The 16684-nt window shown below is 48.4% G+C and overlaps 1 protein-coding gene across 1 annotated transcript in view; it reads left to right on the top strand.

Moving 5' to 3' along the window:
* Positions 1-16684, top strand: part of LOC128071026 (G-protein coupled receptor 143-like) — a 29576-nt gene that overhangs the window by 1838 nt on the left and 11054 nt on the right. Inside the window, exons 2-6 of the mRNA XM_052664021.1 lie at positions 5106-5215; positions 6012-6106; positions 8836-8988; positions 13810-13919; positions 16236-16344. Coding sequence (XP_052519981.1) covers positions 5106-5215; positions 6012-6106; positions 8836-8988; positions 13810-13919; positions 16236-16344 — 577 coding nt within the window. The remainder of the gene's footprint in view (positions 1-5105; positions 5216-6011; positions 6107-8835; positions 8989-13809; positions 13920-16235; positions 16345-16684) is intronic.

Below are 16684 nucleotides of genomic sequence, written 5' to 3'. Positions count from 1 at the left end.
GGAGGCCGCGGGGCCCAAGAGCGGGGACCCCCTTCTTGGGAGCTGAGAGAACACGGCCCTCGATTGGGGAACCCTTCGTGTACAGGGAAGGTTCCGGGAGTCGTGTGCATGGTTCAGGATGTACGTACCGCGGATGGGGACCACTCCTTGCAGAATTGAGCGCGCCTGATCTCTGGGACTGGGGGACCCTCAATATGCGGGTGAGGATGCCAGGCCCGTGTGTGGCGGACCCGTCTGTGAGTGGTTGAGGGCGCCCAGCAGGTGGGTGGAGTCCCCTCCGTGCAAGGATGAGGGCACCTCGTCCATGGGTGGGGACCCATCTGTGCGTAGTTGAAGGCATGGGGCCCGCAAGTGGGGAGCTCTGTGTATGAGTGGGGGTGCCCAGCAGTCGGGTGGTGTGTGTTTTAGGGCCCGTGGCCCGTGAGTGGGGACCCCTATGTGTGCAAATGAGGATGCCCGCCCCGGGGAATGGGTACTGCTTGTGCGTGTTTGAGAGTGCCTGGCCCGCGGATGGGAGGACTGATCCAGAGACGGCTACCCAGGGACACTACGGGAGAACAAGTGGATTCTGCAATACAAGATGGGTAAAAGTTGCTTCCAGGGACTTCTTTTTTTTATTTTTTTTTAACACTTTGGTGTATTTCTTACTGCTTATACTAGGGAAGCTTTAGGCAGTGTTGTGAAGGAAAACCCAGAAAATACAATGGTTCCGTGATCGTTCCACCAACGAGAGACTAAGAGTTGATATTATCAAGCCTGTGCTCGCACGCATGCAGTTGTTTCCAAACCAATTTAGCAGAATCAGGAAGAAAACTCCATATACACGATAAAATTTTCATTTCCTTTTTTATCTATGTATCTATCTAAGTTTGGGTTTTCTGTCACAGGTGTGCAAACTTGTAGTCTCTAGGCTAAATCCAGCCTGCTTTTCTATGTACGGCCCATGAGTTAAAAATGTTTTTACACGTTAAAGTGTGTTTTTAAAATCTACAGGGGCTTCCCTGGTGGCTCAGACGGTAAAGCATCTGCCTGCAAGGTGAGAGACCCAGGTTCGATCCCTGGGTCGGGAAGATCCTCTGGAGAAGGAAATGGCAACCCACTCCAGTACTCTTGCCTGGAAAATTCCATGGATAGAGGAGCCTTGTGGGCTACAGTCCATGGGGTCACAGAGAGTCGGACACAACTAAGCAACTTCCCTTTCTCCCTTTCTAAGGGGAGAGTGAAAAAGCTGACAATACTCAAAGCTTAAAAATCTACAGAACAGGGGCTTCCCTGGTGGTCCAGTGACTCAAACTCTGCGCTCCCAATGCAGGAGACCCAGATTCAATCCCTGGTCAAGGGAACAAATCTCACATGCCGCAGCTAAGACCCGGCCCAGCCAAGTAAATGAATACTTTTAAGAAAATCTACAGAACAACGGTATTTCAGACACGTAAGCATTCTGTGAAAGGTGAATGCCAGCATCCGTAAGTGGAGTCTGATGGGGATACAGCCGTGCCCTGCACTTGTGCACTGTTGGGGCAACATCTTCCGCCCACCCTGTTCCCCCACGAGGGCAGAAGTGGGTATTGCATATAGAAAGTGTGGGCCACAGACCCTAAACTATTTTCTCTCTGTTCCATTACAGAAACTTTGCTGACCCCTGCTTTCAACCCTAGCATGGCACGTTTTACAAACTCTAAGCTCAATACTGCTGACCTTTTAAACTTTTTATTTTGGACTTTATTAAATATATGCAAATGTAGAGAGACTGTATAATAAGCCCCCTGTTCTCATCACCTAGCCTCCTCTATGCTTCATCCCTGTACCCCACTCCCCATTGAATTAATTTGAAGCAGATCCAAGAATTTATATCGTTTCATCCACACAAATCTCAGATGTATCTGCAGAAGTATTCAGCATATATATATGTATATAACTATATACATAATTGTATAACATGTCTATTGTAACATACTGTTTACCACATGTGTGAGTGTGTTAGTCACTCGCTCATGTCTGACTGTTTGCAGCCCATGGACTGTAGCCCGCCAGGCTCCTCTGTCCATGGGATTCTCCACGCAATAATATTGGAGTGGGTTGCCATTCCCTTCTCCAGGGATCTTCCCAACCCAGGGATCAAACCTGGGTCTCCCACATTGCAGAAGGATTCTTTACTATCTGAGCCACCAGGGAGCCACCAGGGAAGCCATTGTATGTTACAATATTTTCTATATTACAATATATAATATATTTAATATGTTATATTAGTGAAGTGAAATCGTTCAGTCATGTGCAACTCTTTGCAACCCCGTGAACTGTAGCCTACCAGGCTCCTCCATCCATGGAATTTTCTAGGCAAGTATACTGGAGTGGGTTTCCATTTTCTTCTTCAGGGATCAAACCCAGGTCTCCTGCATCACAGGCAGACACTTTACCCTCTGAGCCATCAGGGAAGCCCAATATGTTATATTAAGTGTATATTTAATATAGTATCATATTATAATATGTAATTATATATATATATATATATATATATATATATATATATATATATATCTCACTGATATCACTACCACCTAAAAAAATAAGGAAAACCATTTCCTTCATGTCACCACTACATGTTCAGGCATGTCATACACACCGGTTTTCAGTTTGTTTGTTCAAATCAGGATCCAAAGGGCATCGATGTTCTGTGAGTGCTGACCGGTGCTGGCCATGTTGGAATCATGTACTCTTGAAAGAGAGGCTCTGATGGTATTTGAATGGCTTCCACCTCGTGTCCTGAGGGTGTAGCAGCAGCTTCTAGCCCACTTTGACCAGATACCTGGTGGATGTGTCCCAGGGGTTGGCTCCCCTGTTTCTCTTGCTGTTTTGTGCTTGGAGACGCTCAAGAATCTTGACTCCAGACACATGCTATGGAACTTGTAGTCACTTTTTCAGACTGGAGTAAGACAGGAAGGAATACATCTGTTTCTGTTAGCGACAAAGCGAGTGTGGTGCAGGATAATTAAATTTTTAAAAATTGGTTTTCTCCCTGATTCTGCTGAAGCATTTGGGGGAAGCATCTTAATAGTTTCAGTAACTTGAATATCTGGAGATAGAGTTGCAGCAAACATCTTTTGAGGGGTCAGGAAATAAGATTGGTACATCCTTTCACCTTTCGAAGGAAGGTACATGGCACTGTGGGCAAATGAACAGAAGCAGGAGTCAGGGCAAGGCGGGGGGTGTCCAGACCTCCTCACTGAAAAATAACAAGCATAGATGCCAAGGCATCCCTGGTGGTCCAGTGGTAAAGGACCCGCCTGCCAATGCAGGGAACACAGGTTCGATCCCCGGTCCGGGAGGCTCCTGCATACTCCAGAGTCTGTGAGCCACAATTGCTGAGCCTATGCTGTAGAGACTGGGGTCCACAACTTCTGAAGCCCACTACCCACCTAGAGCCTGCGCTCCTAGAGATGCCCCGGTGATGAGAAGTCCACATACCACAGTGAAGAGTAGCCCCCCTCTCTGAAACTAGAGAAAGCCTGCGAAGACAAAGAACAGCCAAAATAAAGACAGAAAGAAATACAGATGCTATCGCATGGAGTGTGGGTTTTTCTCCCCCCCAGGATTTTTTTAAATCTTTTTTTTTCCGCTGGACAAATTGCACAGCTTGTGGGACCCCAATTCCCTGACCAGCGATTGAACCTGGGCCATGGGGGTGAAAGCACAGAATCCTAGCCACTAGACCACCAGGGAAGTCCCACCCCAGTTTTACTGAGACTTCACTGACATACAGCACTGGGAAACATTTAGATATCCAGGACAATGATTCACATTTACCACAAAATGTTTCCTAAACACCCATCACCTCATGTACACGCAAAAATATAATCATATGGTGTTTACTGAGCTCAAAGCAGACCTCTATAGTGAAAACAACAAAGCACTGATTCGAATAAAACATTATTCCTGTTATTTGCGCTTAAGAATGAGAGGCGACATCTTTAGGATGTTAGTGTGCATAATTCCCTTTGGTGGTGTAGGACAGTATATATTTGGTTGCCTAATTTGAAGTATATGTTTGTATGCCAACTATACACATCATGCTAGTATCCAAGTCTGTGCTGTTCATTTCCCCTTGAGCATTTTGTGTTATACAGTGTACACTCAAACAGACGTTATCACAAACCTCACAACGCTCGAGTGTGGATGCTGACTATAGGCGAATTAGATATCTGGATCTAAGAGCAAGGAAAACTCACAAATAATAAATGTCAGAAGTAGATTACCAAGAGCTAACTTGTGAAAATCTTCAATTTTTATTTTTTATTTTTAAAAAGAACGGAAGAACTCTCTTCCACAACTTCAGAATAAGCTTTTTCGGGACTTCGCTGGTGGTCTGGTGGTTGAGAATCCACCTTGCAATGCAGGGCACGTGAGTTCCATCCCTGGTCGGGGAAGATCGCACATGGCATGGAGCGACTAAGCTCATGCCCCACAACTACTGAGCCCACGAGCCATGACTGCTGAGCCCAGGTGATGAAACTGCTGGAGCCCAGGTGCCCTGGACCTGGTTCTCCACAACAAGGGAAGCCACAGAGACGAGAAGCCCAAGAGTAGTGCCCCTGCTCACTGCACCTGGAGAAAGTCCTCTTAGCAGCAACAAAGACCAATCAATAAAATAAATCAATACATCCTTTAAAAAAAATTAAAAAAGAAAGAATGTGCTTCTTTTCAGTCGTTCTTTTTTTTTTTTTTTTTTTCCACACAAGGACTAGTTAAGCTGGACACTAAAAATACAGCCAAGAAACAGTTGCTTCTTACAGGCAAATAAACGAACAAGCAAAGTAAGGAACGTGACTGTAGCTGATGTCAGTGGAAGTGGAAATCAAAGTGCCTGGGATTGCCTGCAACCATAATCCTTATCTTCTGGGTCTTTTTTCTTCCCCCTGTCTCTCCTGCACCCATCATCTCTGCCTCCCTCACGTCTTTCTCTCTCCCTCCCTATCTCCTATCCATCCATCCTTTCACCTGTCCATGTGTCCATTTGTCCATCCATCATTTTTACAGTCACCAGGTCCCCTTTAGGTCCGAGTCAGGAGCAGATACAAAGAAAGTGTTATCACCTGGTTGTCCCTTAGGTATCGTGGTCCGATCTGCGGTGTGGTTAGGGTTTCCGAGTTTCGTGGATGACATCTCCGCCGTGAACAGGACAGATGTGTGGCCAGCCGTCTTCTGCATGGGGAGTGCAGTAAGTGTGGCTCCCCTGGCCCCCCTCCCCACCCCTTCACTCCCCTCTGTTACACTGAGTCCTCAAAGTATGGTCCTGACCTTCCCACCAACCCAGTGCAGTTTTTAGAAAAGCTCAGAGACCCCTACCCTTACCCCACTGACGAGGGACCCTGTGGAAGAGGGCCTGTTTGTGATTTAACAAACCCTCCAGGGGTCTCTGGAGCGTCCCAGGTGGCTCACAGGTGAGAACCCGCCTGCTAATGCAGGAGACGCGGGTTCGATCCCTGGGTTGGGAAGATCCCCTGGAGGAGGAAATGGCAACCCACTCCAGTAATTTTGCCTGGAGAATCCCATGAACAGAGGACCCTGGGGGGCTACAGTCCATAGGGTTGCAAAGAGACAGACACCATGGAAAGGACTTAGCATTGCAGCACGTCCCTGCCTTGCTTCTCCTGGGAAGGTCCTTCCTGCGCATCCTCTTCTTTCATCCTCAGCAGAAGGGTGTCTGTTTCAAAGTGCCAGGCCAGGCCTTTCGTCTCTGAGCTCTTCATCTCTCTGCCTACATGTGTGAGCACCAGGCGGGGCTAGCTGGACCAGTCCAGCTGAGCAGACGGGGGAGCCAAGGCCACATCCCAGCCTGGGCTTCCAAGGGTGGCCACGTGTCTGCGGAGGGCTTTTAGGGACACGTGATGATGTCAGGGGAGGAGGCAGGGCCACCTGGAGCCCGCCCCCAGGGGCTGGGATGACATCAGGGGTGGGGCGGGGCCACCCAGAGCCTGCACCCTGGGGCTGGGATGCTGTTCTTCTGATTATAGCTCTGGATCCAGCTGCTGTACAGCGCCTGCTTCTGGTGGTTGTTCTGCTACGCGGTGGATGCCTACCTGGTGATCCAGAGGTCGGCTGGACAGAGGTATGCAGGGCGAGCGGCCAGGGTCTTCTGCCCTAGCTCATTGCCCAAGGGGAAGGTTGGAGAGGCCACGAGCACTCTTATTTCTGTGGGGTAGACATGGAAAGTGAAAGAGGAGAGCAAAAAAGTTGGCTTAAAGCTCAACATTCAGAAAACTGAGATCATGGCATCCGGTCCCATCACTTTATGGGAAATAGATGGGGAAACAGTGGAAACAGTAGCAGACATTCTTTTTGGGGGGGCTCCAAAATCACCGCAGATGGTGACTTCAGCCAGAAAAGTTAGGACCAACCTAGATAGCACATTAAAAAGCAAAGACGTTACTTTGCCAACAAAGGTCTATCTAATCAAGGCTATGGTTTTCCCAGTAGTCATGTATGGATGTGAGAGTTGGACTATAAAGAAAGCTGAGTGCCAAGGAATTGATGCTTTTGAACTGTGGTCTTGGAGAAGACTCCTGAGAGTCCCTTGGACCTCAGGGAGATCCAACCAGTCCATCCTAAAGGAGATCAGTCCTGAATATTCATTGGAAGAACTGATGTTGAAGCTGAAACTCCAATCCTTTGGGCACCTGATGTGAACAACTGACTCATTGGAAAAGACCCTGATGCTGGAAAAGATTGAGGGCAGGAGGAGAAGGGGACGACAGACGATGAGATGGTTGGATGGCATCACTGACTGAAAGGACATGAGTTTGAGTCAACTCCGGGAGTTGGTGATGGACAGGGAGGCCTGGCATGTTGCAGTCCATGGAATCACAGAGTTGCACATGACTGAGCGACTGAACTGAACTGAGACACAGTCCGTCAGAACCTCTCAGTGGGCACTCCACCAAGAAACATCTAATGCCAGCTCGTTTTTGTATAAAAGGCAGAAGGCACAATCAAAACAGCAAGGTATTCTTGCTGGACACCTGAAACATTGTAAGCCAACTATATATACATATATATAAAGAAAAAATAGCAAAATATTTTCCAGGTGCCCCTTCCCCCCAAAACTGAGGATTTTAAAACCGTGGAAATATGTAATTCAGTAAATTTCATATTTGGAACTGGACAGATACTAAAAAAGGGTTGGCATGATTCTGGTGGTATCTAAAGGTATAGGAAGAAGTTCTAAGAAGTATGTATGGATGTGTTATGCTAAGTACAGAGCCCAAGAATTCTGGAGCTGGAGAGGGGGCTGTCTAGGAGGAATTACATAGTGGTTAGTGCCTTGGCCCCAGTAGGTTCAAGTTCCTGACCCTCACTCACGCACCTCAGTCACTGAGTGACTGTTGGCAAGTTTCTGAACCTCTCTGGATCACCTGCAAGGCTTACTGCCTCTGCTCCTTCGGGGGGACAGGGTGGCGTGTGTGGGTGTACAGAGATGAAGGATGGGGATGGTTAAGGCTGTAAGGATGGGGGTGGTGAGAGTATCAACTCTGCCAGGAATGATCAAGAGTGGCAGTGGAGAGAGATGGGAAGTTTCCCTGCTCTCCTGGAATGTCAGATGGCCACCCATTTCTCAGAGACCTTCCTTGTGGTTTGGACTGAGCATTAAGGCCCTTGCACGTTAGGTACCGAGATGACTTCAGGAAGGACAGAGGCTGGGAACCCCTTGCTACTGGGGGAGCGAGGTCCCTAGGAGGAATTAGGCCAGCTCATTTTTACAAAAGGAAGAAGGCACAATCAAAATGGCAAGGTGTTCTTGCTGTGCACCTGAAATGTCTATCCCTCCTGTCAATCTTGAAAGCCTTCAGTTCAGTTCAGTTCAGTTCAGTTCAGTTGCTCAGTTGTGTCCGACACTTTGTGACCCCACGGACTGCAGCACGCCAGGCCTCCCTGTTCATCACCAACTCCCAGAGCTTACTCAAACTCATGTCCATTGAGTCGGTGATGCCATCCAGCAATCCCATCCTCTATCGTCCCCTTCTCCTCCTGCCCTCAATCTTTCCCAGCATCAGGGTCTTTTCTAATGAGTCAACTGTTCGCATCAGGTGGCCAAAGGATTGGAGTTTCAGCTTCAGTATCAGTCCTTCCAAAGGATATTCAGGATTGATTTCCTTTAGGATGGACTGGTTGGTTCTGCTTGCAGTCCAAGGGACTCCCAAGAGTCTTCTCCAATGCCACAGTTCCAAAGCATCAATTCTTCAGCACTCAGCTTTCTTTATAGTCCGACTCTCACACCTATACATAACTATTGGAAACACCATAGCTTTGCCTAGACGGACCCTGAAAGCCTTAGGTTAAGGGAAACAAACCAGACACAGAAGGCCACACTTTTTACACATCCACTTGGATGAAATGTCCAGAATAGGTGAATCGATAGAGAGAGGTGGTAGCTGAGTGGTTGCCAGGGGCTGGGGGTGCAGGCGTGATGGGGAGAGACCCCTGAATGGGTGTGGGTGTCCTTTTAGGGGGATGAACATGTTTTGAAACTGGCCTGAGGTGGGGCTTGCATGGCACTGTGGATGTCCTAAATGCCACTGAGTTGTTCACTGTAGAATGGTGACTTTGATGTTATGTGACTTTCGCTACTCAGCACTAAGGGGTGAAGCAGCCATAGACAATACATACACAAGTGGGCACAGCTGTGTGCCAATAAAACTTTATTTACAAAAGCAGGCGGAGGGCCGGATCTGTGCTGAGGGCTGTGTTTAAACAAATAGACAAACAAAACAACCTCAAAGGCACAATCAGGGGGCTGTTTGCTGAGAGTCTGCTCTGCATGTGTTTTACCACTGCTCGCAGAGTGCGAGGCCGGGCAGGTGCTGGACCTGAGGTTCTGGACCTGTATCCTCCCTCCCCCAGCACAATCCTGCTGTACCACCTGATGACCTGGGGCCTGGCCGCCCTGCTGAGCGTGGAGGGTGCCCTGATGCTGTACTATCCCTCCGTGGCCAGGTGAGCCGGGGCTCCCCCCGATGCCCAACCCCCGTGGGGCGTCCTCCTGCAGGACGTGCCTGGGTGCTGACCCCACATGGGTGGGCGGGCCTTCGTCCAGGATCCGTGCAGCTGCAAGCATCTGCCTGGCTCCTTGAGCCGGCCAGGGTCCCCTGCTCCTGCCTGTCACGTGTGTGTTGGGTCAGTGCTGTGCCCAGTGTGGATACAGAGCTTGAGGTGGGGCTTGCACAGCACCATGGATGTCCTAAATGCCGCTGACTTGTTCACTGTAGAATGGTGAGTTTGACGTTATGTGACTTTCACTACTCAGCGCTAATGGGTAAAGCAGCGATAGATAATACACACACAAGTGGGCATGGCTGTGTGCCAATAAAACTTTATTGACAAAAGCAGGCGGAGGGCTGGATCTGTACTGAGGGCTGTGTTTAAACAAACAAACAAAAAAACAACCTCAGAGGCACAATCAGAGCTGGGGGTGCATCTCTTCTCCCTAGATATCTGTGATGGGCATGGCTCCCTCCTATCCGCTCTTGATTTTTTTTTATCCTTCAAACCAGCTTCCTCTGGGCATGCAGGTGAGTTGAACATCCCAGGGCTGAGTTCCAGATGTCTGGGAGACTCAAAGTGTTGCTTTTAGAAAAGCTCATTTTCAGCCTCTGCTGTCTACACCTTTTTTTCATGTCTCCATCCTGTGCTCTTCTGAACACACACTGGGAGATGTGGCCTCTGAAACTGTCTCAGACATTTCTTTGAGTCTGAACCCCTGCCCTTTACCATTTGTAAAACCTCAAGTTCCCTCTAAGGAGATATATTCTACATTTTAATGGAAAACTGAAAATCAGAGGTTGAACACGGTCTCTTGGTGATTTTAAGGGGGTGTAGACCCAGGGAGGGGCTTTCTGGGTAGCTCAGCTGGTAAAGAGTCTGCCTGCAATGCAGGAGACTCCAGTTCAATTCCTGGGTTGGGAAGTTCCCCCAGAGAAGGGATAGGCTACCCACTCCAGTATTCTTGGACTTCCCTGGTGGTTCAGGCAGTAAAAAATCCGCCTGCAATGCAGGAGACCTGGGTTCAATTCCTGAGTTGGGAAGATCCCCTGGAGGAGGGCATGGCAACCCACTCCAGTATTCTTGCCTGGAGAATCCCATGGATAGAGGAGCCTGGTGGGCTACAGTCCATGGGGTCACAAAGAGTTGGACACAACTGAGTGAATAAGCACAGCACAGCACAGACCCAAGGATCAGTACAGCACGGCCCTTAATACAGATCGGGCCCTTAATACAGATCTGGCCCTTTGCCTGCTTTTGTAAATAAAGTTTTATTGGCACACAGCCATACCCATTTGTGTATGTATTGTCTATGGCTGCTTTATCCATCAGAGTTGAGTAGATTTGACTCAAATCTACTAGTAGGTTCTAAAGCCTAAAATATTTCCTATCTGTTCCTTTAGAGAAAAAAATTGCTGACCTGTGGTGTAGACTGTTTCTCCCCATCTTTCTTAATTTCTTGCAGCTGCTCACTCAAATGTCTCCACAGTCCTATTGCCTTGTCAACTGTGACTACTTCCAGGGCTCTGTGTAGACCCCTCAAAATAATCTGCTCTCCCCAGGAGCCTTAAAAGGACAAAGACAGAGTTAGCAGCTGTTACAGAGGGATGCACTTAATCGGAAAGAGAATCTTTATCACTCACCTCCACCCATCGGATCCTGGGGCTGTTTTATTTGAGCCCAGGTGCTCCAAGATTAACACAAGGCCTCTCCCTGAAGCATTTTAACTCTGCATCATCTCATCCTGCAACATCTCCACCCTCAATCATCCCCACCCTCTATCATCTCCAACATGCATCGCCTCCAACCTCCATCATCTCCACCCACCATCATCCCATCATGCCCATCTTCCATCATCTCGTAGGCCACCATCTCATCCTCCAACATCTGTACCCTATATCATCCCCACCCTCCAACATCTGCACCCTTAATCATCCCCACCCTCCAACATCTGCAACATCCACCACCTGCAAGCCTCATCATCTGCAACTTCCATCATCCTGTCTTCTCTAACTTCCATCATCTCATCTTGTCTTCCACCATCTCTACTCTCCATCATCTCCACCTTCCATCATCTCATCTTTCATCATCTCCACCTTCCATCATCCCATCATCCCCCCCTCCATCATCTCCACCATCCATCATTTTCATCCTCCGTCATCTCCATCCTCCAACAGAACCATCCTCCATTATCTCCATCCTCCATAGTCTCCAGCCACCATCATCTCATCTGCCTCCTGTCCACCCTCCACCATCTCCACCATCCATCAGTCTGCCCTCCACCATGCCATCATCTCCACCTTCCGTCATCCCATCATGTCCAACTCCATCTTCTCCCCCTCCATCATCACCACATTCCATCATCTTCACTCTCCATCATCTCCACCTTCCATCACCCCATCATGCCCATCTTCCATCATCTCGTAGGCCACCATCTCATCCTCCAACATCTGTACTCTATATCATCCCCACCCTCCAACATTTCCATCCCATCATCCCATCATCTTCAGCCTCCATCATCTCCACCCTCCATGATCTCCAACTTCCATCTTCACACGTCTCTAACCTCCATCATCTCCTCCATAATTATCTCCACCATCTATCATGTCCACCCTCCATAATCTCTGACCTCTATCCCATCATCTCCCGCCTCCATCATCTCATCTTCCACCATCACAACCTTCCATCATCTTTCAGTTCAGTCGCTCAGTTGTGTCTGACTCTTTGTGACCCCACGAATTGCAGTACACCAGGCCTCCCTGTCCATCACCAACTCCCGGAATCTACCCAAACTCATGTCCATCAAGTCAGTGATGCCATCCAACCATCTCATCCTCTGTCCCTTTCTCCTCCTGCCCTCAATCTTTCCCAGCATCAGGGTCTTTTCAAAATGCCCTCCATCATCTCCACCTTCCATCAGTCCTCTCTCCTTCTACCATCCCATCTTCTCTAACCTTCATCATCTAATCCTACATCACCTCCACTCTCCATCATGTCCAGATTCCATCATCCCATCATTTCACCCTCCATCATCTCATCTTCCATCATCATTCAGTTCAGTCCAGTTCAGTCACTCAGTCATGTCCAATTCTTTGCGACCCCATGAATCGCAGCACGCCAGGCCTCCCTGTCCATCACCAACTCCCGGAGTTTACTGAAACTCACGTCTATCAAGTCGGTGATGCCATCCAGCCATCTCATCCTCGGTCGTCCCCTTCTCCTCCTGCCCCCAATCCCTCCCAGCATCAGAGTCTTTTCCAATGAGTCAACTCTTTGCATGAGGTGGCCAAAGTACTGGAGTTTCAGCTTCAGCATCATTCCTTCCAAAGAAATCCCAGGGCTGATCTCCTTCCGAATGGACTGGTTGAATCTCCTTGCAGTCCAAGGAACTCTCAAGAGTCTCCTCCAACACCACAGTTCAAAAGCATCAATTCTTTGGCGCTCAGCTTTCTTCACAGTCCAACTCTCACATCCATACATGACCACTGGAAAAACCATAGCCTTGACTAGACGGACCTTTGTTGGCAAAGTAATGTCTCTACTTTTGAATATGCTATCTAGGTTGGTCATAACTTTTCTTCCAAGGAGTAAGTCTTTTAATTTCATCATTACCCTCCATCATCATCACCCTCTATCATCTCCACCCTCCATCATCTCCACCCTTCATCATCTCCACCCTTCATCATTTGCATCCTCAGAGCACTGTGCAGGCTCCCATCCTCACTCATCTGTCCCTCATCATTTGAATCTCATCTTTTGTTCCTCCTGTTTCCCTTTCTCCCCTCAAGCCCTTGTAGACCATGGTTTAGCTTTCACAGCTGGAGAAGAAAGCTTCATTTAAAAAAGAACGTACCATGTTCACATGGTATTGCCATCCTTAGGGCAACAAAAGGTGGGCACTGCATTGTTCATGCCTGGTTTCTTGCATTCTCCTGCCACTTTCATCTCTGGTGTGCGCACTCCATACTGATGACAGCACCGGCATCTTTATCATGCCGTCCTCCCGGGCCTCCAGGGCTGCACCTTCCTCTGGTTTTCCACCTCATCTGGGGTCGGACCTGAGCAACTTCTCCTTTGGATGCCCTCTCCCCCTTTCCCACTTTCTCTACATTACGCATTTGTTCAGTGACACTCCCAGCCTTGGTAACATAGCTGTGTGTGGCACACCACCATGTCCTGTTGCTGACGGATGAGTCTCCCAACCCATCAGTAGACATTCCTGTCTTTCTTTCTGAAAAGAACCGCCAAAATGATTATGGGTCACCTTGAGAACAAGTGTCCTGAGAAATAGGAAGCTCAGGTGTTTTCAGTTGTTCGAGGGCAGAGCTTGGATCTTATTGATGATGTCAGCCAGGCCTAGCACGTAGTAAAGTGCTGAGCCCTAACTAGTCTGTTGAGTACCTTTGTCTTGCTTGAACTGTGTGTGTTTTCTTTGCAGGGGTCCCAACAGAGGCGTTGTGGTGGGGGTGGGCATCCACCATCCCATCTTCTCCTGTCTTTACTTTTTTTCCAGCGGGCAACTTGAAAAGCGGCCCACTTTCTGAGACAAGACAGAACTGTGATTGAGCCTCCTTCTCCTTCTGTGACTGACTTGCTTGTCCACAGACAGGAGGAGATGAGTCAGGTTTCCTTCCTGCAGCCAGAAGTGATCTGTGCATTTCCCTTTAGCACTTGGGTCCTCTTATCTCGGCTTTCAGATAAAGCAGCGGGTTATTTCAGGTAAAGCCTCATTGTGGCGGAATGCCTCTGCTTTTCTCTCCCCCCACCCCCCACCAGGTGCGAGAGGGGCCTGGAGCACGCCATCCCCCACTACATCACCACGTACTTGCCGCTGCTACTGGTCCTCGTGGGCAACCCCATCCTATTCCGAAAGACAGTAACTGCAGGTAAAGGGCAGGGAAGCTTCCCTGGGGATGAGGCCACGGGGATGAGCCCCAGGTCTTGGGTCCCTGACCTCATCTGTCATCCTGCAGAGACTAGCAGAATAGAGTTGGAGACAGTGAGTGGGCTTCCATCAGTGACAGGGAGCAAGCCTACTCAGTCACAGGCTAGATGAAGTCTTTGCCAGCATCTGTTAGCGCACGGCTCAGGGACCTGTGGACTTTTCCCTTCTACCTGGACTCACCCTGGGTCTGTCCTTGGCGTGCCCCAAAGACCCAGTGTCCTTGAAACCTGGCGGAGGGGGAGATGGGAACAGGAGAGGAAAGGAAAGGTCAGCCGTTGGCGAGGGGCGGAGATGGACAGGGCTATCCCCGTGTTGTCTGGGCCTGTGTCTTCTCCCAGCTGGGCAGGAAGCAGGAAGGGGCCCACAGGACATGAGTCAGAGGCACCAGAAAGATCTGGGCAAGAAGGTGAGTCAGCAGACCCAGAGGAGGGGGCCTGCATTCCAGCCCCCTACCCCATCCTTGAGGAGACGAGCCCTGGGGCAAGGCTCCAGCCCCCTCTTGCCCTGTGGGTCCCTCACGGGCAGAATCAGAATAAAGAAACACACCTCCGCAGAAAGGTCACTGGAGGATCGACTGGATTGCAGAACTTTAAGCGATATGCTCTGCTACTTAGGGAGACATCACCAAGGCTCTTTGGGTCTCTCTCTTCATATCTGCGTTGAAAACCAGTGTGTGTACACCTGTCACTAACACAACTTTGGAAATCAACTCTACTGCAAGAAAAATTGAAAAACACACAACCCCCCTAGTGTATTAGAAAGAAAGAAAGTGAAGTCGCTCAGTCGTGTCCAACTCTTTGTTATCCCATGGGTTGTAGCCTACCAGGTTTCTCCATCCATGGAATTTTCCAGCCAAGAGTACTGTAGTGGGTTGATATTTCCTTCTTCAGGGGATCTTCCCAACCCAGGGATTGAACCCTGGTCTCCTGCATTTTAGGCAGATGCTTTTACTGTCTGAGCCAAATACAGCTTTTTTAAAACTACTGCATTAAAACATAGTGATTAAAAAATAGTGATTCAATTACGTCAAATAAAGGAAAAGAAAGTGTAGAAAAAAACACTGGAAAGAAATACAGTAAGATGCTAATAGTTGTCTTTGGGGGGATGATAGGTTATTAATTTTTTTCTAAACTTTTTTTATATTTTTCAGCTTGTCTAGAGGAGGAATGCTAACTCTTTCAACATTTTAAAATAGCAAGTATGAGACTCACATGCTTTCACTGCACAGGGGGCTGGGTTTAATCCCTGGTTGAGGAACTAAGATCCCACATGCAGAGAGTCTTGGCCAAAGAAAGAAAGAAATCAAGGATAAATTATTATTATTTTTAAATTTTTTGGCTACACTTTTCAGCATGGGGCATTATAGTTCCCTGATCAGAGATCGAACCTTCACCCTCCGTGTTGGACGCATGGAATCTTATAACCACTGAACCACCAGACAAGTCCCCTAGTGAATTATTCTTATAATAAAAATAATTTTTCATATTTATATTTTATATTTATAAAATAATTTTTGTTATAAAGATAAAAAGTATAACCTGTTAAAAATACAGGTCCTGAATGAATAAAATCCAGATAAAGTTGGGGGTGTAGTTAGCAGCACTGTACCAGCATTGTGTTCTTCATGCTGACCAACGTGTGGTTGTGGAAGACGCTAACACTGGGGGCAGCTGGGTATAGCTATATGGGGACTCTGCTATCTCTTTATATCTTGTATAAATCTAAATGATTTCAAAAGTGAAAGTGAAAGTTGCTCAGTCATGTCCAACTCATTGTGAACCTACGGACCATAAAGTCCGAGGAATTCTCCAGGCCAGAATCCTGGAGTGGGTAGCCTCTCCCTTCTCCAGGGGGATCTTCCCAAGCCCAGGGATTGAACCCATGTCTCCCACACTGCAGGCAAATTCTTTACCAGCTGAGCCACCAGAGAAACCCCAGAATCCTGGAGTGGGTAGCCTCTCCCTTCTCCAGGGGCTCTTCCCGATCCAGGAATCGAACTGGGGTCTCCTGCATTGCAGGTGGATTCTTTACCACCTGAGCTATCAGGGAAGCCACAGAGACTTCAAAGTAAACCTTTAAAAGCTATGTATTCCCCCCGAGTGTCTGAGAAGGGCCCCGCCCCGCCCCATGCAGTGGTGAGAGAGGCATGGCTGGTATCTTGCCTCCTGCTCTCCAGGGTGACTTGCGGGGTCCCATCGGGTTTGCTGGCCTTTGCAAATCATGAACATCACACACCATTCCCCTCTGCTCTCCACAGTGGCCTCCTTACTGAAGGGAAGACAAGGCATTTACACGGAGAACGAGAGACGCATGGGAGCCATGATCAAGACCCGATTCTTCAAAATAATGCTGGTTTTCATCGTTTGGTAATGTGTTTCTGTTTCTTTAAACTGTCACTGGGAGGTGAAATGCAAACCACTTGTAAGATGCCTCCCCAAGTGTGACCTGAGTTCCAGAGGCAGAGTCTTGGGAGACAAAACCTTCTGAGGCTTGTCCAGATGGCCCTGGAGGCAATGCTGTCCAGACAGGAAGGCCAGTCTACAGCCGTAACCTTCTGGAAAGAAATTCACTTCCACTCAAATTATAGAGAATCCCTAAGAACAGAAAATCCTCACTTTAATGTGGTCACATCCCAACCACTTGCCTCCAGAGTATTGTCCCATTGCCAGGGGTTAACGTTCAAATCAAATGCTTCATCATGCCTTC

The sequence above is a fragment of the Budorcas taxicolor genome, chromosome Y (genome assembly GCF_023091745.1).
Source record: "Budorcas taxicolor isolate Tak-1 chromosome Y, Takin1.1, whole genome shotgun sequence".
Lineage (NCBI taxonomy): Eukaryota > Metazoa > Chordata > Mammalia > Artiodactyla > Bovidae > Budorcas > Budorcas taxicolor.
The sequence above is the reverse complement of the archived record's forward strand: the minus strand, read 5'-3'. Positions and strand labels throughout refer to the sequence as shown.